The following is a 23,615-nucleotide window of genomic DNA, read 5'->3' as shown; positions in this document are numbered from 1 at the left end:
GGCTTCAGGAATCAAATGAAAAGTCTGAATAAAGGTTTTGATTACTTCATTGTGCAGCAAATGCAGTTAACCTTACTTTCCCCTAGGCAGGGGCTGGGAAATGCAACCAAACATGTTTAAAAGCAGGTGGGGTATCTCTTTACCTTATCTCCTCCAGCAGCACAGCATCCACTTCAGGTAACCACAGGTGCTGATACACTGCACTGTCAAGTGGTGTACTTGCTCACCTAGCCAGATTCTAAATAATACAGCTCAGTAAATATTTTGTAAGGAATGAGAAATGTATGTCCTAATCCAGGTAAATTAAAAGCGTCATCACAACCTCAAGGTTTTATTGCATTTCAAATAGCACTTATCAAAACAAAGACATTACAACATTTATACATACTGGGCCATCCAGACCCCTTCGTTTGGTATGTCTCCAACGTAACAATCTAATACAAATTATTCCAAAACACACATCTATATATAAAGACATCATCCTCTATCCTGAGCAGAAATCAAATGTGAAAAAAACCTATAGGGAAAAAAAAAATATATTACTATTACAATATCACTCTCAACTTCTGAATAAATAAATGCTTGCTGCAGCTGAATATTTTCACTCATATCAATGATCTGATTTCACATGCCTACTTAAATATGTGGGACTTGGGTCTCTACAAAGCGACAAGACTACAGTATGATAAACTGCATGGTAGTTTGTAGCGAGACAATGAGGCATTGTTTACACAGAAGATTGAGAAACTGGTTTAACAAAAGAGATCCGTGGACATCCATTGTCTGTACAAGAAGGAGATTTACTGGAGATTTTATAATTTCTACAAGACTCTTTCCAACCGACTTCATTAACTTGAAGTAAATCAAATCATGCAGAGATCTGGCTCAGCCAGAGAGACATGCCGGGAACGGTACAAAACGAAGAAGAACAGACACAAGATAAGCTTCGGAATCTTTGGCATTTTTCATAAACATTTTCAAGGTTTTTAAATCTATATGTTCAATCATTTTCCCCACACATACTCACCTATAAATACATTATACATGTACTCTTCTTTATACACAACTGTGTACATGCATGGGTATACAAGCACGCGTGCACACACAGAGGCATTTTTACAGTATTTTAAACTGAGATAATCTTTCTTCTATCTCTTACAAGAGCCAAACACATTCTTTATCAAACGGATGCACTGATCTCCTTTCCCTGGTAGCCCACAACAGGACCCATGAGAACAGCACAGAGGTGGATGAGACTGGACATCAGGAAATATTCTTTACCACGAGGGTGGCCAAACACTAGAAAAGACTTCCTAACAAAGTGGTTGATGTCCCCACACATATTGGTGCTCTAGAGGCATTTGGATAATGTCCTTGAGGATATTCTTTAACTTTTGGTTAGCCCTGAAGTGGTTGGGTAGTTGGACTTGATGACCTTTGTAGGTCCTATCCAACTGAACTATTCTATTCTAAGTCTATGAACACGTGCTCCTGATCCAATGGCAGAGAGGGGATTGTTACTTTGGAAAAACAAACACCTAAAAACCACTGAATCCTGTCAATAACCCAATGGAAAATACTCCAATGTTACTTTTTCATCCCCAAATTCATACATCAGGCCGTCAAGTTTGCATCATCAAATAGTGCAACACAGTTTGGATTGCCAACCCATAAGCAAAGCTTCACTTGTTTTACCTCCAATTGGACTACTTCCAAAGCCTTATTTTTTAAAAAGCAACTTAAGCACCAGGATTCTCTTTGTAAGGTGAACCACCTGAGGTGATGCTGATGGAAGCACCTGCCTGGGAATGGCAAGAACCAAGCTCCAGCTCTCATGCTAACAACGACTCGCAGGGACAAGTCACAAGTCACTCCCATTAAGTCCTACAGCAACTACAAGACTGAGGACGACACTCATAAAAACTGAGCAGGTTTACATGATTCTCCACCTCAGTTTCCCAAGGCAAACCACATGGATCATGCTGGTTACGTGAATTTTACAAAGCAGAAAACAATAGCTGAAAGATCAATTAAAAGGCAAGAAACCACATTCCTCTCAGAAAACTGGGTCCTTTCTCCCATTTCTTCATTGCTTATTTCCCACGTAACTTCATTTTCTGATCCTTTCCCTGTGGACTCCAATGGGAATCAGCGGCAGACCAACACCTGCCCGCTATTGCACAGCCACATCTTTGGGCACCATGTACTCTTCCTGCACGAGCACTTGTTTCTTTAAGGCAATAAAGTGTTCTTCTCCTGGATCTGTAGTGTTGACCCCTCTGGATTTAGACAGAAAAACAAGAGCTGTGCTGAAAATATCTGATGAGATGGAGTTATAAAAGGCAAGTCAACAGAGTCTTTTCAGGTCAGTGAGTCAGGCTTCTCTGCAGTCTCTTAATCCTTTTGCAGCAGAAGGTTCTCATGCATCCATTGCCAGCAATGGATCTCCGATGAATCCAGTACCCAAACAGTTAACCACAGGGTGGGCTTTTTTTTAAAGAAAAGGGAAAAAGGAAAAACCCACAAGTGCTGGATGAAATATTGAGATACTGCTGGAGCTCCTCACTCTGCTAATTATGATAAAAAACTTTTTAAGATGTACACTGCTTGAACAGAAGATGGGTATCAAAGACTCGTTAATTCAGAGCTTAAACCTTTCTAGGCACAGTGATTTAACTCAGAAAAGAATAGCTTTCATATCTTAATGTAAATCTGTTGGATATGTTAAAAACTGGTTCAGAGCATCTCCTCACATCAGCTCAGCTGATCTGCTACGCTAGGCAGAATTATTTCCTCCTACAAAAAAATAAAAAAATAAAAAATGGAGTGCTGCCACATCCAGCCTTGCCTCTGCAACTGAAGCAAAATATACAATAAGAGGGAATGCAGTGGCAACATACCCTGCCACACTCCTCCCCACCCTACAAACTAATTCACGTGTTCCATTCTGCTCTTTAGGGTCTACATCTTGGTGCCAAAAGACAGCCCAAAAAGACAACTCAAAATAGGTGTTTATAAAAAAGACCAGAAACAGCAACAACAACAAAATAAGCCCCAGCAAATTATTGTGTTGTCCTGAACTCGGAAGAGAAGGGGGAAGCACGTGTGTTCATGTGGGGGGTACAGAGGGAGATGCTGTGTTCCGATATCGCGCTTCATCCTACAGAGCACTCCGTTTCTTCCTAATGGGGCTGGAGCTGCTGTATGGTTTCAATTCAGCATGCTGCACCTGTAAAAACAAATAGACATGACGTTTGCAGCTAGGTAACTCTAGCTCACTACAGCGTGTGTTAATGGCTCCCCAAGGACAAACCAAGGGAAACTAAGGAAGGTTCAAAAGTAATGAATCATTTTCTAAACACAGGAACATGGGGGATTAATTGCAGGAAGGATTTGAGAAGTCATGCATCATTTCTCGAAACGAAAATATTAAAAGCAGATTTTTCTAATGAGATACATGGGGTTCTACCTAATTTCTGTAGCAGAGGAGAGATCTTTGGGTTTGTTTTGGTTTGGGAGCTGTTTTTCTTCTTCTGGCATTAACCAATAAGTTTAATAAACTTCTCTGAGGAGTAACAGATCAAGTGGATCCCAATATGCAGCAAAAATGACTTGTCAAAATTGCACGCAGACTTTGGGATGCTGGAATATTTAATCAAACTGAACCTGGAAAAAGTTACCTCTACCTTTCAAAACTATTTCATTTACCATTTAACAGGTAAAACAAGTGATAAACTGAGGAGGATCAGCAAGTTGCCGGTTGTACCACAGAGAAGTATTCCCATTGAAACCACAGAAACCTTTTGCTGAATGTGCCATCTTTTCCACTCCTCTGCCTTTTGCCTAGCACACATGGGTTGTAAATGGCTAAAACACAGAGGTGTTTTCCAACTCATTGCAGTACCGCAGTGCATCATGATGATGCATCAATAGCACATTAAAGGAAGCAGACAGAAAGGATTTGGAGTTGCCACAGATGACTCTTTGCTGGAGGACTATGTGGATAACATACGGGCTTCACTATTTTTAGCAACAGAGGAAAACTGCTCTGAAAATGTTTGTCCCATCGAAGGAACTTTTATTAGTCCTCTCTCAGAGTAAATGGTTATCATTTTCCTTAGAGAGTTCAAAGGTTTCCAAAATGATAGAAACCACTCAAGGAAATGTTACAAATGTAAATGTTAAATAAAGCATAAATAGAAAAGCAGCTTATCTTCAAATATAAACACCAAAAGGGCATATGCGAACCATCACTGCAAATCCAGTGTGCTCTACGAGAGCAATGGCAAAAAAAAAACCCAACCAAAAATACACTCAAGCTTAACGTCTCTATGATTATTCCTGTTTAGCTCTTTTGCTCCCACCAGTCTACGAAGAGATTTCTCTCAAGTTATTAGTGCTGCCATCAGCCAATCTGGTGACCTCTTGAGATAAATGTCACCACAAGCCTTTCCAACCCTGTTTCTACCAGATGCTTCGACGCTGCATGGAGGCAATTATTTTTCGGTCTCCAGCAGAGTAAAATCACTACAGGCGAGATTGTGATCCCCTTATTCACAGTAAGCAGCACCTCACTGTGAATGTACCACGATTCACAGAGGAAGGTACAATGTCAGTGGGATCCAGAGCATCAGGATCGGGGCCTGAGGACACAGATTCCAGTTGATTAAAACAAAAGAAAGAATCCTTTATATCACGCGCCTTGTTACTCAGCAAGACCATTCTCTTTTCTTTAGGAGAAATAAACAGATCCTGACATTCTAAAGGACTTATTGTTCAAATAATTCCCAGGAAGATTGGCAGGATTACCAAAGACACTGCTGTTGTTTCAAAGAAATATGAAAAGAGATGAGACTTGACTGAAATTGAGGGCGGATAGATTCTGGCTAGATTAAAAGTTATAATTCTGTAATGGTAGAAGACTGAACTCATCAACCGCAGAGTATTTTACACACATCTCAAAGCCTTCTGTAATGAGAAAGATGAGCTGAGCCTTGTCCAAGGGCAGCCTGGAGTTCAAGGTGGGTGGGGAAGAAGAATTTTGAGGGATGGCTGATGTGAAAAAAAAACACAGTGAGCACAAAGTGATGGAAATAATCCCCCCCCTGCCCCCCCACTCGATTTTGAGAAAAGGGAGAATTCAGAAAGCCTTTTGGATGGTTATCTCTATCAAAGAGACTATTTTTCTCTTTCCTCTGTACAAATATAGGAGCAGAAAGGTGACGGAAACCATAGTTCACTAACCACATTGGGTGATTTTCCAGATCATTTTTAAGTAAGTCTTTTCAGGATAATTTTTCTGCAATCATGCTTCTGACAAAGGATTTTGGCTCCCCTCTATTCTAACATTCCCCATGAACCCCCCCACCCCCCCTGCCCTCCATGGATTTTCCCAATCCCTTATCTCAGTTATTCAAAAGTGAAGGGGCACTGTATTCCCCAACAGAGCACCCCAGCCGCTCTCAGAGCTGCTCGTTGCCTCTGTTGGTGCTGGCCATTTCATTACGTACCTTTTGAACATCAGATGGTACCCTGGAGAGGAAATCTAGTAGCTCGTTATTATCGATGGCATAGGGATTTCTAAGCTTCTTAGTAAATTTATTTATGCCTGGGAAAAATAAAAGCAAACAAAATAATGCAGCTCATTTCTATCCCCCTCCCTACTCAACTGTTCAGGTGAGGTGAAAAAGGGAAGAAGTCACAAGTTAGTATGAAAGCGATGCCTCAAACTTCAAGCCACACACACATTGCCAGTCACGTCAATGGGGCAAGGGGTAGGGAGGGAGGGAGAGATTGCAGCATGCATTCATGCTGGAGGGTAACGTGGGGAGAATATAACCAATTTGCCACTGAAATGACTGTTAAATCCACTATCCCACATCAGCAAAGACACCCAACACCCTGCTGCTTCCCCACTAAGAGATCAGTATGGCTATCTAAAGGCACTGTAGAAGAGCAAAGTGTCATTGAGCAAAAGAAAACAGCCAGCTCACTTCAAAGAACGGCCAAAAAAATTCATATGCCAGCAGCCTCCAAGAATCATAATATAGCATTCAATCCTATAACACCCCTGTCCAAAATCCCATACTAGTCTCCTTGAAAGTAGTTCAAAATGAGATGGCTGCTCCAGCCTTCTCCTCTCTGTGAAATGCTCCTGCTTCACATCTGAAATGCAGCTTTTAAGCCATATACTTGTAGCAAAATGCCAACACAATTTTCTGTGTACCTGATTTTTAAAAAACAGAAAATACCATAAGGTCTTTTAAGGCCTTGCCACAGGGTAGTTGTTTAACACGTATCATATTTGAAGGCCCTGTCAGTCTAGATGATGTTGAATGGATGTATAGTTCTCATGTATTCACCATGTCCTCCATACCAGAATAACAGTATTTTGTTGCAGAACTTTTCACTCCCAGCAATTTCTCCCCTTTTTCCTTTTGCTCTTTCTTTTGTTCGATTTAATCCTTTATTTAATTTCTTTTTTCCTACAGCAGTAGCTCAGGCCTGGCAGGGTGAGCTACATACAACCCTGTTCCACTCCCTGCTCCAAAGATACTCTCACTGCCTCCCATTGGACCACAGGTTATTGAGCACAATGCTCCTCCTGATTTTGCTAAGAATCAAATGGCTGCCAGGGCACTGGCCTTCATGGTCAGGCTCTTCAAACACACCTTGCCCATTCCCTATCATTTTCCAGCTGGGGGCTCCAGCACAAGGAAGCTAATTGCTTCCTAATAACAGTAATAACAATAAATGAAAATAGCTTATCTACACTTTGTGCTTCTTGCGGTGCTGTTGAAAACAAGCAAAGAGCCCTAAGAAAAGAAGATGGTTGGGTGACCCAGGGAGGGAAAGAAAAACATGTTAAGAGGTTTATAGCATATTAATTCATCTATAAGTAAAAGCAACTGATTGTAACAGGAAATGTAAAGATTTAATCCCGTGAATACATAACATATACACTGCAAGCATATGAGAGACAGCAGAGTACTTACCCCAGATTAAAATAATGTACCTCAGCGGTATAAAGTACAAAATAAGTGTTGCTGCAATGAGGAACAAGCAGGCCAGAATGGAGAGGAAGGGCACCGTCCAGTTCAATGTGCTGCAAGGAATGACACTTATCAGTATTTCTACACTGTAATTTGTGACAGATAATAATATAATGACTTCTTTGCAATGTTTTATGCGTTCAAATACAGAGATGCACTTTGTAAAGTGGGTAAGCAGAGTCCTGCACCTGGATGCTGTAACAGATTAAAGGTGATATCTGAGAGGCAGATATCAGGACAAGGAGAGAGGATAGCCTCAGGGGGGCTTGGTGAAGTTGTTAGCCAAGTAGAGAGTTGTTCTTGTTTCTTCTTATACATGTCGCACTTGTTACACATCTCTGCTCACCAGTCAGCTCTCCATTATTCATGGGAAGATTATCTGATTTGGAGACAAGGCCATGCTGCAGGTGCAAGCCATCTGAGCTGGCTCTGCTGGACCACAGTGGAGATGACATGAAAAGGGTGTTGATGCATGACTTGAAAGTGGCAGGTAGCCAGAGTCAACTCTGCCGGTAACTTGGAATGGATTAATTACAACTAATGCTAAACCTTACAAGAGCAGTTAGTCACTTCTCTGCGTAGTACTGGGGAATAATATCCTATAAAAATATATCTTAATAGGAACACATTTGCTTCTATTTCCTTACATTTTTATCAATTTCTTATTACACTTAATGTAGGAGGCTGTCTCAAGTCAGCTATTGTACGTACTCAGCTGTCCAAGCCTTTGCACACCCACATTTTTCCACTTGGGCTCTCAATCACCACAGTAATTTAGACTCATAGCCCACAAAAAAACCTTTCTTTCAGCCGTATCATTCACATGTAAGCCTACTAAGTACTTTGGGTTATCAGCTATTAATACATCCCAGCAGTTACTTCATCAACATGTTGTCCTGTATCATCAGACACTGAGATATCTGGAGACAATATGAACATTAACTAGTTGGTAGGTGGATTTACAGGTCTTTGCCCATAGAAGCTGTGGGTGCCCCATCCCTGGAGGTGCTCAAGGCCAGGTTGGATGGGCTACGGGCAGCCTGATCTGATGGGTGGCAACCAGTCCATAGCAAGGGGCTGGAACAAAATGATTTTTCAACTCTCTTCCAACCCAAGAGCCATTCTATGATTGTAGCATTCGTCTCATGCCATCTACCTCCTAACTTCATCATGTCATGATGACAGGGAGTAGGAAGAAGAGGGAGTGAATGTGGATCATCTGCCAGGTTAGAAAATAACATGAACTTCTCTTGACCAATAAAACTACCAGTACAGGAGAAAAATTTTAAGCTTCACCAGACGTACTAAGTAGTAAGTAAAAATAGGTGGAGGAGAAGCCATCAACATAGCTCGAGTTGAAAAAAAAAAAGTACAAGTAGCAAAACAGCTCAATTCTGTTAAACTAGTAAAATTCCCTATGATTGCATAACTAGAGTGACAGATGGAAACTGCAGCACGATTCAGTCTGTCACTTACAAAAAATTTTGGTGGCAATTCTTTAATGGTACATTTCTGTTGAGTTACAATGGAATTCTTCTGAAATTACACTGGGCCTCCACATTAATACCCAATGTGTTCTTTAAGACCATTGTCACCAAAATGAATACAAGAATTAATAGTGAGTCTTCCTGCCACACAGCTGGGCAGAACACTGCCCTGTTCATAGACTGGAATACATCTCTGGGCCACTTCCACCCCAGCTGGGGTGCACGGCGTGGAACTACAGCACATGGGTTTGCTGTATTTTTAGCTTGAACCCAGCTCCTCATTAAAGTGTGTCTCAAACACAAACCATCACTTTGTGCCCAAAACAGAAAACAATGTGGGTCAATGAGTTGCCAATAAAGATTGGGTTATAAAAGTTTATATGTGTTTGTGCGGGGGACTTTCCTTTTTTTTCCCCCTCTTTGGCTCTTCACCTCTTTCCCTTTCAGGGTCAGGAATACCCCATGTGCCTCCTGCTGTGACAAGACCAGAAAACTGCCTTCAGGCTTCCTTGTGGCATCAGCAGGAAGCTCAAAATGGTAGAGAAGAACATCAGCGCACTGTAGATGGAAATAAATGACTGGTAACCCCTGTAATCAGGGTAGGGAGGGCATGGGAAAGGCAATACCATCAGTCCCCTATGTGTTTTCTATGGAGGAAATACAAAGAAAAACCCAATAGTTCTGAGTCCACAACTTCAAGCAGCATTTCCCATCCCAAATCCATCACAGACAAGATCGGAAGTCTGAGCAGATAGACACTGTGAGAGCTACACCACCAGAGCGCATGGTCTCTCCTATTCTTTATGTTTTGGGAACATTTTTGGAATAGAAATTCCATGGCCAAGCTCTCTTGCTTCACCTTGCAAGAAATCTGCCCCAGCTCTGCTTCATTGCAAATCAAGGTTAAGCAAGAAAAATCCATCACTTACTTTTTAATTCTCTCTCCAAACGAAGCAATTTCCTCTAGAATGCTTTGAACAGTTATGATGATCTCTTGGACCATGTGGATTCTGTCAATTATTCCCTTTTTCTCAGATTCCTACACCCCCCAAAAAAGAAAAAGCAAAACATTATGCTCAGAATTTGCTAACATGTTCACAGATACATGAGAAAAGTTAGAGATTCCCAGTTCATGTATCCATGAACTCAAGCATATCACTAAAGGAAGGAAAGAAAACATTTAATATATATAATGAATATGAAGGCAAATGGTTCCTCACATTTTCCTCCTTTTCCTCAGCACCTGGGCAGATGTTTCCTTATCTTCTAACATGAAGTTCAGGATTTCAGGCCAGGATTTCACTGAAGAACCCAGCTATATATCAACCCAAAAGAGGTGCTGAGCACCCCTCAGTCCATAACTTCTGAATATCACTTTTCTGAGCATCCCAACAGCCATGCTGTTTTCTGTACATAAATTAGCAGCAAGATACTGGATGCAATGTGTTTTTTTTTAAATCCTTCTGCATACAGAGACTTATTATTTCACTTGGGGGGGTGGGGGGGTGGACAAAAAAGAATCAAAGGAAAAAATGACATTTTCTTTTTAAAGCAGGCAACTCTCAACTTCATTTCTTACTGCTTATTTTAGGCAACAACATTACAGGACATTACTACACATGTGCAGGAATAAAAAGGAAGCACAGAATGAATTAAAAAATCAAAATGACTTAAATCAGCCTTGGAAATCAGTATACAATTATCAGCATTCAGCGTTTCTTTGCCAGCAATCTAACACACATACAGGCATGCAAATTGGTGCGGTTGCAGATATTCTAGCAAGAAATCAGCAAAACATTCACTTATTACAAAATGCAGAGCCCTGGACACTGATTTTACATCACATTTAAACTCTCCAAAACCAGCTCCATTTAGAAACAAGATATTTTTTTGTGTGCTTTTGTGTTTTTGTTTTTAACCAGTCAGCATCCAAAGAGGGATGATGGTGGTACACTGCAAGTCATGTCCATTTTCCATGTTCTGGAAGTGCTCAAGGCCAGGCTGGATGGGACACAGCCTGATCTGGAGGGGGCAGCCAGCACATAGCAGGGGGTTGGAGCTCAGTGATCTTTAAGGTCCTTCCAACCCAAGCTGTTCTATGATTTCATCTTTCTCCATCATCCCTGCCAGGCAGAGTACGTGAGAGTAAGCAGGGACTGGAAACATTCAGAGCAATACTGCCTACAATTTTCCCACTGCCATGAAACCACAATATTCTGCTGTGCAGGAGAGAGGGTCAGAGGCCACCTGCAGTCACAATGGGCCACAGAGGTGAAGTCTCACTGCTACAGGCTTTTGACACTATCATGCCATGAGAGGGTCTGTGTGCATCTGAGAGAGGGCACTGCCCTACATCTGTGCGTGCTAAAATAACATATGAACCATCCTCGGATACTAAGAGCCAGACATGACAGCATGGCCCTCATAACCCTTAAAAGCCAAGCTTTGAATTACTTACTGCATATTTCTCTTCACAGTAATTTTTGAGTTGAAAAAGTCAGCCAACACCACCACGGAGTTATCAAGCTCCAGATATCTGAATACTTGCCTTTAGGTTGCAAGGGAATGCACAGTAAATAGAAGCAAGATTTTTAAATAATCACACATTTGGGTGTGAAAATGAGTATTTTTACATTAATAAAACAACCAACAACAAAAAAAAAACACGAAACCCCTGGGGTGTGAAATAACCCCAGAACTAAATAAATAAATAAAGTCAGCTTATGTGAAAATAGCACCAAAAAGTCATTTTCACACAGCTCCAGCTATAACCTTGCTAGGCTCAAATGTAAATGACACATTAGGATTATTTTTAACCATTCCTTCACTAGAATGGTGCAACGGCTGCTTAGTCATAGTTGGCACTTACACACCAAACTTGCTGGTAGAAGTTGAGAGCAGTATAGCAGCCAGTGGGGATTTTGTTCTATCCTAATACAGACAGATGGGTAAAGAAACCACTTCAGATGATATTCAGTGATATTCCAGGGCAAGCCTACTCTTGCTATCCACAGCTGAAAGGAAGATTGTCCAACAACTCTATCTGCATCATGCTGGCTTCATTTACACGTTTTCCACTGAGCACAGAAACACAGTGATAATGCACTTTAACCAACACCACATCACTCCTGCAGCAGCCACCAAGCAGACTAGAAAAATAAAACAGGAACCACCAGCTCATGGGATAAAAGGTCAACTGTATCCTTACCTAGCATGTGCACTGAAATCATACCCAGACAATATGCTTTTTTCTATTTGTAATACAAAATATATGCAAGCAAAGAATGGGGAAAGGTAGTTAGGAATTAGAAAGTGTTTTAATTGAACTCAGTTGTTGGACAATGATATGATTAGGCACTGGTTAAGCAGGAGAGAAGCAGACAAATGAAGCACAACAAGCGAGATCTTCCAATTTATGTAGGCTGTGGAGCACTGTATATGCTTTCTCAAGTCAGAACCTCACAAAACAATGTCAGAAGCAGCGAGAACAGCTGTAGCCCATCAAGAATACAGTCGCTGCTCCATATTTATTAGTAAATGAGCAACTGCCATACAGAAATTTATTACTGAGCATTAAGATATTTGTTAAAGATGTAATCCTAAATTCACCTTCCATTCTACTTTTCTATCTGTGCATGATCCCACCTGCAGCACAGGTAATTATTCTCCTTCCTGTTCAGATATTGCTCCTCTCCCAGTTGTTTTTGGGCTCAATGTATTATGCTGCTGGAAAACAGGATTTGGATACCCGCGGTTAAGAACCAAAGCTCTGAAGCACTTTCTTGAATTTAAAATAAAATACCCCACCTGCTTCTCACACTTATTTCCCCCCCCCCCCCCCCCCTTAAATCAGTCATGGAACTTCCTTTCCTTCAAGGCCTTTTTCTTCTTTATTTCTTAGCTGATTACAGCACTGTGGGTGGACCAAAACCAGTCTGCAGCCTCTGGGAAAGAATTAAGTCCATGAAAATGAACTTACAACTGAGAATTAATTATATAATCAGTGTGTTGCTTCAAATCTTCCTTGCATATCCCGATTTAAGAAACCTTCGTTTCTACATTAATTGCCTGAACAAAAACACAAAAGGGGTCTTACAAAAGATTAAGCATGTCAGTGGAAGAAGGGGGAAAGGAAAAAAAAAAGCAAAAACCCAGCAAATTCACAAATTAAGTCTTTTGTGTCCAGTTAATGCACATCGGCTTGAACTTCCACATGAAGACACCAGATCTCTCTCTCTGCCCCGCTGAATGAAAAGTGCTTCTAGATTTCTCTTTCTGAAATGCACAGCGGTTAACAATCCGAACATAGAAAGGCACCTAAGGGGTTGCTGCATTTCTCTGATCTTCTTTTCCCTTCCCAACAAGCCATCCCGCTCCCAGACACTCAGGGACAGTTGCAAAAGAAACTCGCATGACAACAAAATTGATGCACTTGCAGTGACAGAGACTTTGAAAGTGCATGAAATATGGGGCAGGCCAAGAGGAGCCATCTCCAGCATTAACACATCAATTCACCACTGGTGAGCTACAGTTGTCAGTGCCAGGACTGCAAGAGAAATCATGAAACCTATGGAGGAAGAGACCGAGGACAAAAATTACCCATCGTTTGCTTCGCTCTGCACCACAGCCCAAACAATGCTACTTACTGCTGCTTCTCGAACAAATAATTCAGTGCTGAATTGAAAACATGGATGGAGGAGATCTGCTACTTCTTGCAGTCATTTGTTTCCATGATTAACAACTGTCACTTTCACAAAGGCTAAAAGCTGTTCCCTATTTGTTTTTAACTCTGTCCTTTAGAGTTTGCTCTGGATACATCCAAAAGAGTAAAACATGAGGATGTTTTGCCACGCTGTTTTACAAGTGAATTTTTCTTTGTATATACTGCACATACCATATGCAGACAACCAAAACTTCAGGCATGTACTCACTAGCAACTTCTAAATGCTTTGTACCATTCGGATTTCATACAATGCGCTTGCACAAAAAGAAATCCTGCATGCAACTTTCAGACAAGTGGTATTCATCAGCAAATTTCTGGCATGCCAAGGGAAACTCAATATATAAAGCTGAAGAACACTCAGGGGCAAGGATGAGGAATAAGGGGAGGAGAGAGAATAAATAGGAATTAATACAAAAGGAGGAAGAAAGCGAGACACGGGCCACCAAGTCAGGACTGAAAAATCTGGAATTAGAAGAGTCAGTCTGCCTCATTTGGGCTGGCCTAGCCATCAGGATTAGCTTTCTTACAGCTATTCCATTACATTACCACAGCTACAAACACATTAGGGCAATATTTTGTCAGGATTTCTCCCCATGCACCAGATAGGAACTCCCCAACGTATTGGCAGCAAAACAAGGTAGACAGAAAAGGGGAAGAAAAAAGCTCAGGCATGCACGCCTTTTAGCCTGCTGTTCTTCCGGGTTTTGATAAACATGCTGTAGTTACTTAGAGAAAAAGAGATGTAACCAAAGTTGGATTTCACTTGTAACTTAGAGCCATAGAATCACTTGAGTTGGAAGGGACCTTTAAAGGTCATCCTGTCCAACTACCCTGCAGTGCACTGGGACACCTACAGCTCGACCAGGTTGCTCAGAGCCTGGTCCAGCCTCACCTTGAATGCGGACCTCCAGACTCACTACTGCCTGGCAAGACTCCTATCAAACATCTTAAGGCCAAAATACTCACAGATCACAGAGGAAGAACTTCTGGAACTAGAAAGATTTTACTGGGCATAAATAGGAGACCGCTGTTTTCTACTGTCTACAGGGAACCATTTGCTAACAGCATCAGTCCAGCAGCAGAATGAAGCCGTTGTGGGAGGTGGCAGTCATGGAAGTTCCTTGGTAGCTAAAATGAATTCCAGGCAGAGCTTTGAAAACAGACACCACGGCAATCTTGAACCTCCTGCTTTCCACAGGAGCTAAGGGTGGCCGTAATGATCCCAGCAATCTGCCTTGCTGAGTCATTGCCTTGCCCTGAGCTGTGATGTCTGCTGCATGCTGAGGAAGGCTTCTTGGCTCCTACAGGAGGACAAGCAGGCAGAGGGGATGGCTGCCAAACTCCGAGTGATTGCCTTGTGCAGTCCCAAAACTGTGCATCACAGGATCGTTTTGTTTATTAACACCATGCTGCAAATGTGCCTGCCTGGCTGTGGAAATGTAGCGAATCTGAGCGTACTTGAAATAATTACCAAATAGAGGAAATGCAACACATACAGGTCAATTTATGCTCTCAGTTAAAAAGGTGTGAAATCTGGAATAATTCCACCAGAGCCAATAGAATTACTTCAGGCTGATACGAAGGACAGCACCACCAGCCTTAATAGGACGTGTTTTAAAAGCAGGGCACAGCATCCTACAGCTACGTCTGGGGGGCAAAAAGGCCAAAAATGGCCATCTCATGCCTCATTAAGGAGTGCTCATAGGAAAACACAGCACTTTCTTTGCTTACATTAGACAGATTTCATCTGTGCAAAGCAGACTTTGATTTTTCTACACCAAACTAGAATTTAAGATTATATGGAGAAGCTTAGGTCATAACTCTGTTGCTTTCCCTCTGGACAGATGAGAAATACAGGAGTTTAAAATGCATGCTCTGTGCTTGTATGTATTTGCATGGAGATGTAAAATAACCCAGGATCTGGTGATACTACTGCAAGTCTTAAAGCAATATCAGTAGTCACAACAGAATAAAGCAACGTTCTGGTAAGAAACGTGTGCACAAGAACTGAAAAAGAGAAGTCTGAACAGAGAGAAGAACGCGTCATTCATCTTTTATCTTAAAAGAAAAACAACTTTGAGCAAAAAAAAGAAAATGCTTTCTCCTGGAAATACACGGGACCTAAGAACAATTGCACAGTGATTAGATTTAAACTACTGCATCATCATCTATAATCTAGCAATTTGGGGTATGGGAGGAAGATAGTCCTATTCGTATGTCTGCCCAATTCAAAAGAAATTTTAACAACGTTTCACATAGTTGGAATTTTTAAGGGAAATTTTGTTTTAAGCTCCCTGAGGTTTATGAGCTCAGCCCAGAGGTCTGCTCGGTGCTATTTAATATTCCTCCAGAGATTTAGAGGAGTTACAGTGTTGGTTCGCCTACCTGCAGGCCAAGAGGAAAATTGTCAGCTTGCATATGACTCCCAAGGTTTTATATGAGGAAAGACATGCAACAGCACCTGGTATACCTAAAAATCTTTGCATAGTCCCTGCTATGAATTCCTCTCTCCCATCACTCTCAAACGTATGGATGTCCAGAATGCTGGTGGGCCACGATGATGGGCCAAGGATTGTGCCAAGTTATGGCTGCCTGTGGATCACAGCATTCCTAAAACATGTCACACTGCAGACTGAGAAATAACAGATCATCTCTCTTCCTGTTTCTGGTTCGCAGAAGGTTTTGCAAAGAGGAAAGCATACCCAGAGCAATCTGTGTACTCTCGATTAACCAGAAGTTGATTAGGTTAATCAGAAGCATAGAGGAAACTTGCCGAAGTCATAATAGTGTCTTAAACAATAACCGTAAACTTTCATTACTTTAGTCAATACAGTTACCAGACCAGATGGATCCTGTGTGCTTAGAAGTGCCCCATCCTCTTTCTCTGCACCAGTCATTCCTGGGACAAGCAGCAGAATCCATCCCTTAGTACCAATATAGATGATGGAGGAGCCCAGCTTATTCGCTGTCTGTACACAGACTCATTAGGAAGAATCAAGAGAAGATCCATCATACTTACTAAAGAGAGAGCAGTAATGTTAGGAAGCTCAAGCCTACATAAACATACACCTTGATTTGTTTTGGTTTTATGACACGATCTTGCCCACAATTTTGTGGAGAAGGTGTGTGACCCCTCTTAGTCTGATCACACCCTTTGAACGATGGGGGATTTTCAAGCCTTTACCATCATTTCTTCTCATCAACCTCAAGGGGAAATGATGAAATACTATCCTACAATTGTTATATGGAAGAAAAAAGTAAGAGTCTAATGAAATTATTTATATTTTCAGAGAATAAAACAATGAGATGCTATTGTCTTCTATGACCTTTCCTAAGTATGGGGATACAGCGTCTTACACAATAGACTCTTGGTTCATGTTTCAATTACTGACCTTTACTGTGGAGGAAATTAATGCAATTTTCATCTTAATCCACCCGTACAAATAAGATCCATACGGAAGGTTTCCACATGCTGAATCGAACACAAATGGAAAATGTCAGCTGTTTGCTACCGGATGAATTTGACTTTAATTTGTTTGGCTGAATCTTTTCAAACTCTTCTCGTACAAGTTGGTATATTTCTGAAAGAATTTCTTACATAGGGAATGAGGAATTCTTCTTTGGGGATTTTTCCTGGCCTCTCCTTCCCCCCCAGAAAAATTAACCACGAGGTGCTAAACATTTCTTGGAAGCCGTCAATGAACTTGGCTTGAAGTCACAGCGTCATCTAATCCTTCCCTATTACATCCCATTACTCCAGCACAGCTATGTCAGCTCACCACTGGATGGATCCTCCCAGAAAAAGAACAGAGATCTCTGCTGACTTATTTTTGGGTCTGATTTTCTTTAGACTCAATTACCAAATGTGGAAATAGCACTAATTTTTTTGTTTTGTTTTGGTGGAAATGCAAAGCTTTTTCCACAAAACTTAATGCCATGAGAAAATTCCAAGACTCTTTCCAATCTGGTGCGAGCACACTCTTACTTAACAAAGTAGCTGCCTGCTCTTAAAGCTCCACAGTCGTTGTCAAGAAAAGAAAGAGGAAAAGAAGTAAAATAAACAGAAACAGTCAATGATCAGACAACTGGCAATCTAAGCTGCATACAACTTGTCTATACCACTATACTGGTGGGCAAAAGATGTTTCAGCGACATAATTCTAAAACAATCCTTCAGACAGTCTGACAGAGCCCAGAGCTGACAGGACAGAGCCTGAACTCCACATCTAAGATGGAATGAATCCGAGAAGGCATTCATCCACCGAGCAGCTCGTGCCAAAGGGACACAGCTCTCTTATCTCCGTGATGGTATTTGGAAAGGGCAGAGGGAGAAATGATGGGGGATTCGGCAATTAAGCGCTGTCATTTAAGACAGATAGTTTAGGTGGAGGGAGTTAATCTGCTCATGGGTTTTTGAACTGAGTGTCTGTGTATTTATAATTTGTAAACAGTTCATCTCTTAGAGGGTGTGTTACAATTCCCAGAAGCGTGGTCTGTTATGTCTAACTTGCAGCAGAACCCAGAAAGGCTACGTGTGCGACTGTTTTGATACAGCATGATGATAGGAAACAGAAACAGTGGCCTCGTAGACTACGACTCAACTAACAGATTTCAACTTTGGTTCTTGTATTAGGGAGGGAAAAAAAATACACAGACTTCTTTTCAAAGTACAGTTGTCTGTTTAAATGTTGACATTGCAGTGAGATAATGTCATAGAATTACATATTTCTTGTACTGCATAGAGAGCATTGGCCACCCTCAAACTTGGAAAAGTCACTTAGAATAACCTAACACTTAAAGATGTGCACAACGTGGTCTAACACTGCAGCGAATATACCCAGGATAACAGGAAGACAGTGAGGCAACGCAGCAAAGTAAGTGGCCTGGAACATGAGGAATGACTGGCAATTCTCTAGTAATTCCATGTCTGAATCTCAGACACACAATACTAGTATACAGATTAATACAAGTTAGGAGTTGTTATTGTCACAATATTGAGCTAAAAGACTTATCTTGGTAAGAAAGCCTAATGGAGGTGTCCATGTGACAGTGTTTCATGCAGTAAAGGCTCTGGGAAATGGAGATCTGGTGGAACTCAGATGTTGATCAATTTAACAACGAGAATAATGCAAAAATGAGAATCTCTCTGCTCATTGCAAGAATCCCACAATTCACCTGGATTGTCTAAAACTTCCAGTTATTACTTGGATGGATTTTTGTTTGCTCATCAAAATACAGCAACCACAGAAAAGCCCATTACTTTTAAACATCTACTCCCACCAACAGGTCTGCTGAGCTTAAATTCTAGTGTCTACGACTGAGAAGGGTTAAGTACACTTCCTAACTGTGGCACTGATTTCCTTCACAACAATCAACAACTTCACTGTAACACTCTTAAACCACAGAATATCCACAAAGAGCTTATTAACTTAATACACAGTTTGAAAGTTTCACATTGCCTTGTGAGCACTTTCTTCCCAACAGCTAATGTTCCTTTGCACGCTGTTGCTTGTTAAATAATTCCTCACCTTTTAGCTCTCAAGTATTTATAGATCATCAGATTCTCCTTTTCTTACTTATGTTTTCTCAAGCTGTATACATTAAATTCTCTTAATCTTTCTTCATGTCATGCCCTCTAATCCCTTCATCATTTGTCACTGTGGCTTGATAAACTTGAAAAAACATAAATCCAATGAATTTTTCATAGTGAGCAGAATGAAGAAGTATGCTCTAATAAAACAAGGCCTCACCAGCACCAACTCTTTCTACATTTCTGCTGAAAAACTAAAAACCTCTTTTTCTCAAGCCTGTAGAGTAAATGTTGAGAAAACCTTAAGCAGCCCTTCACAAATCACAGCAACTCTGGCCTACCGAAATGGAAATGCCGTGTGATTTGTTGTAAGCCATTAGTGCAGAATGTTCATCCAACACTCACAGAGGAAGTGATGATGTATTTTATATACTCACCTTGACCACCCATACACATACATACACTGGCACATGAACATATGTCCTATGATTTCAAGCACACCCTGGGCACCCCACAGATTCAAATGAAGTTCACAGGTCTCATGCAGGTAATGCCACTATTGAACATTATACAAACCAACCAGCAATCCTCAAACTTTCAGTCTGGTGATTAAAAAACGGGTAATAGTTTTCCCAGTTAAAACAGATAAGGAATGCAGATCTCATGGAGACAGGATGGTTAGTTTGTGCTGCACCCACTTTCTTTCTCATTCTAGCCAAAACACCAAGACATATTTACCTTATCTTCCTCATCGTCATCTTCATCCAAGCCCATAAGCTCCTGAAAAAGCATACATCCATATTAGAAAGAATCACACTTATTTCTCATTGATAGGCAATGTTCGAAAAGCTTGCTACTCCCACAGCATTTCATTACAAGGTTTTCTCCCACTTCTACTGCAAATCATTAACAAACCCACAATTTTCACCTTTCAGAAATAATGTTTAGCATTCAAGGACTTTTTTATTTTTTTGTGATAACCTGAACAAAGCAGGCAATACCCTATACAAATTTTTGTCTAAATAAAGCATTAGTGGTTGTGTCCTGTCATCTGAAGGCAACAGGCTTTCAAATTCATTGCCAGCTTTAACTAGCTGTAAACAACTGTGTTCTTCGTCTGACAAACGAACCAGTCAGCATGTCAAGGCTGAGGACACTACACTCAACTTGTTCCATCCTCACTGTTACAATGACTGCTCTCTCCCTTTAGGGTCATTACCGAAGCATTAGATTGTAGAAAATACATTAGTATGAATATAATCAATCTCATGATTCATAACCAGATTTCTATGCAGTATTATTCCCTCCCTTTAACTTCAACACTGATAGGTAGGGAAGGAAAACAAAAGACTCGCTTATGGCTTGGAATAAGGAGTGGTTGGGTTTTAATTCAGGTATTTTATAAATTGGGTCTTTAATACGGTCCTCCAAGTTTTTCTTGTTTATTTAATATTTCCATCAGTATATTACAAGTTCAGATACAATTAACAGTAAAGGCAAAGAATTGACAACAGAAAAGGTTTGGGATTCGGTTTTTAGCTTTCCTGCCAAAATAGCTGCAACTAGTATTCAGTGTTCACATCTGGGTTTACCCCAGCTCTCTACTACACTCATTGTACCTAAGCTAACAGTGACCATGGTTTACATTTCTATAGAAGCTCCCATCTGTAAATCATAAAACGTTTTACCAATACTCATGCATTTAATGCCCTGGCAATTGGTTCATGCCTACAAGGTTAATACTGTTATCTCCATTTTATGGCACAGAAATTGGAGACTTCTCTTCCGAAGACTCTTGCTCTCCTTCTTAACTACACATGAAAAGTACTGCACATGTAGCCAAGGTCTCAAGAAACTAAAATAAATAAATAAGTAACTGTGAATAAAGCACAGGTATTTGGAAGAAAATAACTTCTGTCATCTGCAGGACAGATGTGACTAGAGGTAGCACCTGATTGTCTATTTCTGACCTACAGATGGTTGGAATCATAGGCACACATAAAAAAGGAATCAGGTAATATTAAAGGCACTTTGACGACTTGTTCCATATGATCCCAATCCTGCAAAGCACTCAGGCAGACGTGTAACTTTTCTTATGCAAAATACACCCCTGAATTTCTCAGCACCACACTGCTCACAGGATGTGTGACCAAAAAGGGCCAATTTTCCATTCAACTTTCCTTCCCTGCTGTTTAACTTGGAATTGCGAATATGGTCTTCCTGTAGCATCCACATGAATGATCTGCTGTTCAATCCTGCTGACTTGTGTGAGATTGTCCTCATCTAAGCATGCAATAAACTCACCATAGGATGAGTGACAGGTGTTGAATGGTAGTCTCTGTGCACTATTCCTAGGCAACCTAGCAAGATTTTGTATTGCCTTTTGTATTTAAAATAAAACAATAAAAAGAAACGTTTGGCTGAGATTCTCCCTCACGAGTAGACCTTGTTTCTTGATGAAATAAAGTAGTCCCTAGAGACGTACAATACCTTTCTATGTTATTCTGGACTTGGAAAAAAGCATTTTTCTTACCCTTCATTTTCAAATCAAACCTCTATCCTTGTTGTTACTGCATAACTTTCTGCATGTTCCAACAATCCTTCCATTTGGGAATGGATCAAAAATGAACTAGATGCAACTTTTGTTGCTAAAACTCATACAACAGCAATCAACTTTTTTTTCTTTTTTTTTTTTTTAATCCTGGGATCTAGGATACAATTTCTCTGTACATAATTCAAGCAATTCATTTGTGTAAAGGCAGCCATTAAGGGCCCAAATGTCAATCATCTTTTTATCAGAAATTGTAAGAGTTAATTCAGCCCGTATTTCATTACTATGATACATTTACAAATGGAATGCTATGAGGATCCACAAATTTGTTCCCTGCTTTCATTGTAATTATCGCAGTTATGCAAGTAAAGACAGTGGTCAACAGCAGAGTTTCGTATCTCAACATATGCAATTTGCAACATGCAATTATTTTTGTATTTTTGAATTCTGAAAGAACTGAGGACTAACTTCCACAAAAAATATTTGTCATTTAAATTGGGAGGCTTGGAGGAGGAGTAAGGGTTTCTTCTTGAAGCTTCAGATAACAGGACAAGATTTAGAAAATAGCTAACTTCTGTTTCAGCTTGAATTGACTTTCCTCCCCTGTGAATCATGAATCATCAGGGTGATGCAAAGTGTAAGAGCAGCGGAGGCATGGGTTGTGGGGTCTTGACACATTGCAAGTCCTTCTTAATTCAACATAGTTACAAAATAACTGCAAATATTTTTAATTGAAATTTACCTCCTACGCGTTCTCGTCGTCTTCTCTGTACTATATGGAATGGTTTATTGCTTGAATTGAATCAAGAAAATTGAGAGGGCGGAGGACTCTTTTCAGTAACTTTGAAATAAAAATGTTTAGCTGCACAACTAGCTTAATACCATTAAAATGCTCGACATTCTGCTGAAGGACAAATTCAAGCCAGAAACATTACTGCCATTCTACTTGCCTGAGCATCCTGGGTGTTGTTGACCTTCCCTGTTCTGATGAGGGAGAAGTTGTATGCAAAGAGAACCAGCAGAGCCAGAGGCACCATGTACAGTTCAAAGCTCCATACAGTGACCACGAATACCTGAGAAAAATAAAGCAACAGAAAAGAACACATCCAGGTGTTTAAAGAGAATGTGATGCAAGAAAGCCTTTCAGCCATTATCCTGATGTACGCGCATCCTTGAATCTCTGCTAACCTCACTCATTTCTTATTTTGGCAAAAAAAAGAAGCCTGCTTGAGAAGCATACTCATTCTATTCTGTTCGAGTCCATTAGGCTGCTATTTGTTTGCTTCTCGTTCCCTTTTTTTGGTGAAGTACAAATCTATGAACATAAGGTTGGTCCAAAGGCATTGTTCACTCCTTCCTGGGACTTCCTCAAGCCTGAAAGCCTTGTCATTAATGCTAGAGCATAATAGACCCACTTATGTCTGTCCCACTTCATCAAACCCTAATTGCCAGCAAGTCTTTCACTGACTAGAGAAGAGTTGCTTCCTCTTGTGCAACAGGAGCCATCCACCTCTTCAGTCAAACCTAGAGATATTAGCAAATGGAACTTCACCATTAGTTCACCCACTCTTCTTGGCACAGCACTGCGAAGACCTTTGAGAGTGCAAGGCTCTTGTCTGCATGTGATGCTTTATTTTGGGAAGGAATCCATAAATTACATTCTTCGTTTCCAGACTCAGACATTTTTCAGTAAAGCATACTCTGATTTCACTGGTTATTTGGGGCCTCTTTACCCAGAGAAGGTCTCAGCCTGTACCTCAAGAGCAGTATCCAATAAAACCCACCGACAGCAAAAGTAGAAGCCAAATTTTGAGGTTCAGTTCTGCAAACTGAATCAGCGAAACACGTAACCTCCGTGATGGGGATTTAAAAAGCATTTAAGGTTTTTCAAGAACATGATACCAAGCCAAACTGCAATCACAGGACAACTGTGGGTGATCAGCAAGACAAACCTCCAGCTCCACTGACCCTCAGCCTGTCATACTATGTAGACGAAGGCAAGGCTGGCATTTGCAGAACAAACTATTTATGGCAACATACATAGCATTACGGACCCCAAACTCTACCCACACCACACCAAAACACTACTTCTCACCACATCCTATGGGGAGAATCCACACCCCTACAAAGCAGCAGCTGCTGTAACATTTAAACAAAAAGTCTTGCCTGACATCTGACAGTTGGTCAGTTCACATCTACCAGGGGCCGATCATAAACCAAGAGCCAATGATCATACACGTAGCCCTGTCCAAACAGGGGTCACATTTTCTAAA

General features: G+C 40.8%; 1 protein-coding gene across 5 annotated transcripts in view; it reads right to left on the bottom strand.

Moving 5' to 3' along the window:
* Positions 1 to 303: 303 nt before the first annotated feature.
* MCTP2 (multiple C2 and transmembrane domain containing 2) overlaps positions 304 to 23,615 on the bottom strand; it is a 109,788-nt gene continuing 86,476 nt past the window's right edge. For all 5 annotated transcript variants that reach the window (XM_015873144.2, XM_015873146.2, XM_015873145.2 and 2 more), the window contains 6 exons: positions 22,293 to 22,415; positions 19,530 to 19,571; positions 9,469 to 9,578; positions 6,996 to 7,105; positions 5,511 to 5,608; positions 304 to 3,229 (listed from right to left, as the gene is read on the bottom strand). In XM_015873144.2, the coding sequence (XP_015728630.1) occupies positions 3,161 to 3,229; positions 5,511 to 5,608; positions 6,996 to 7,105; positions 9,469 to 9,578; positions 19,530 to 19,571; positions 22,293 to 22,415 (552 nt within the window). In that variant the 3' untranslated portion in view covers positions 304 to 3,160. The remainder of the gene's footprint in view (positions 3,230 to 5,510; positions 5,609 to 6,995; positions 7,106 to 9,468; positions 9,579 to 19,529; positions 19,572 to 22,292; positions 22,416 to 23,615) is intronic.

Source organism: Coturnix japonica, chromosome 10 (genome assembly GCF_001577835.2).
Source record: "Coturnix japonica isolate 7356 chromosome 10, Coturnix japonica 2.1, whole genome shotgun sequence".
NCBI classification, from domain to species: Eukaryota; Metazoa; Chordata; class Aves; order Galliformes; family Phasianidae; genus Coturnix; species Coturnix japonica.
Note: the sequence above shows the minus strand (reverse complement) of the source record. Positions and strands in the feature narration are given on the sequence as shown.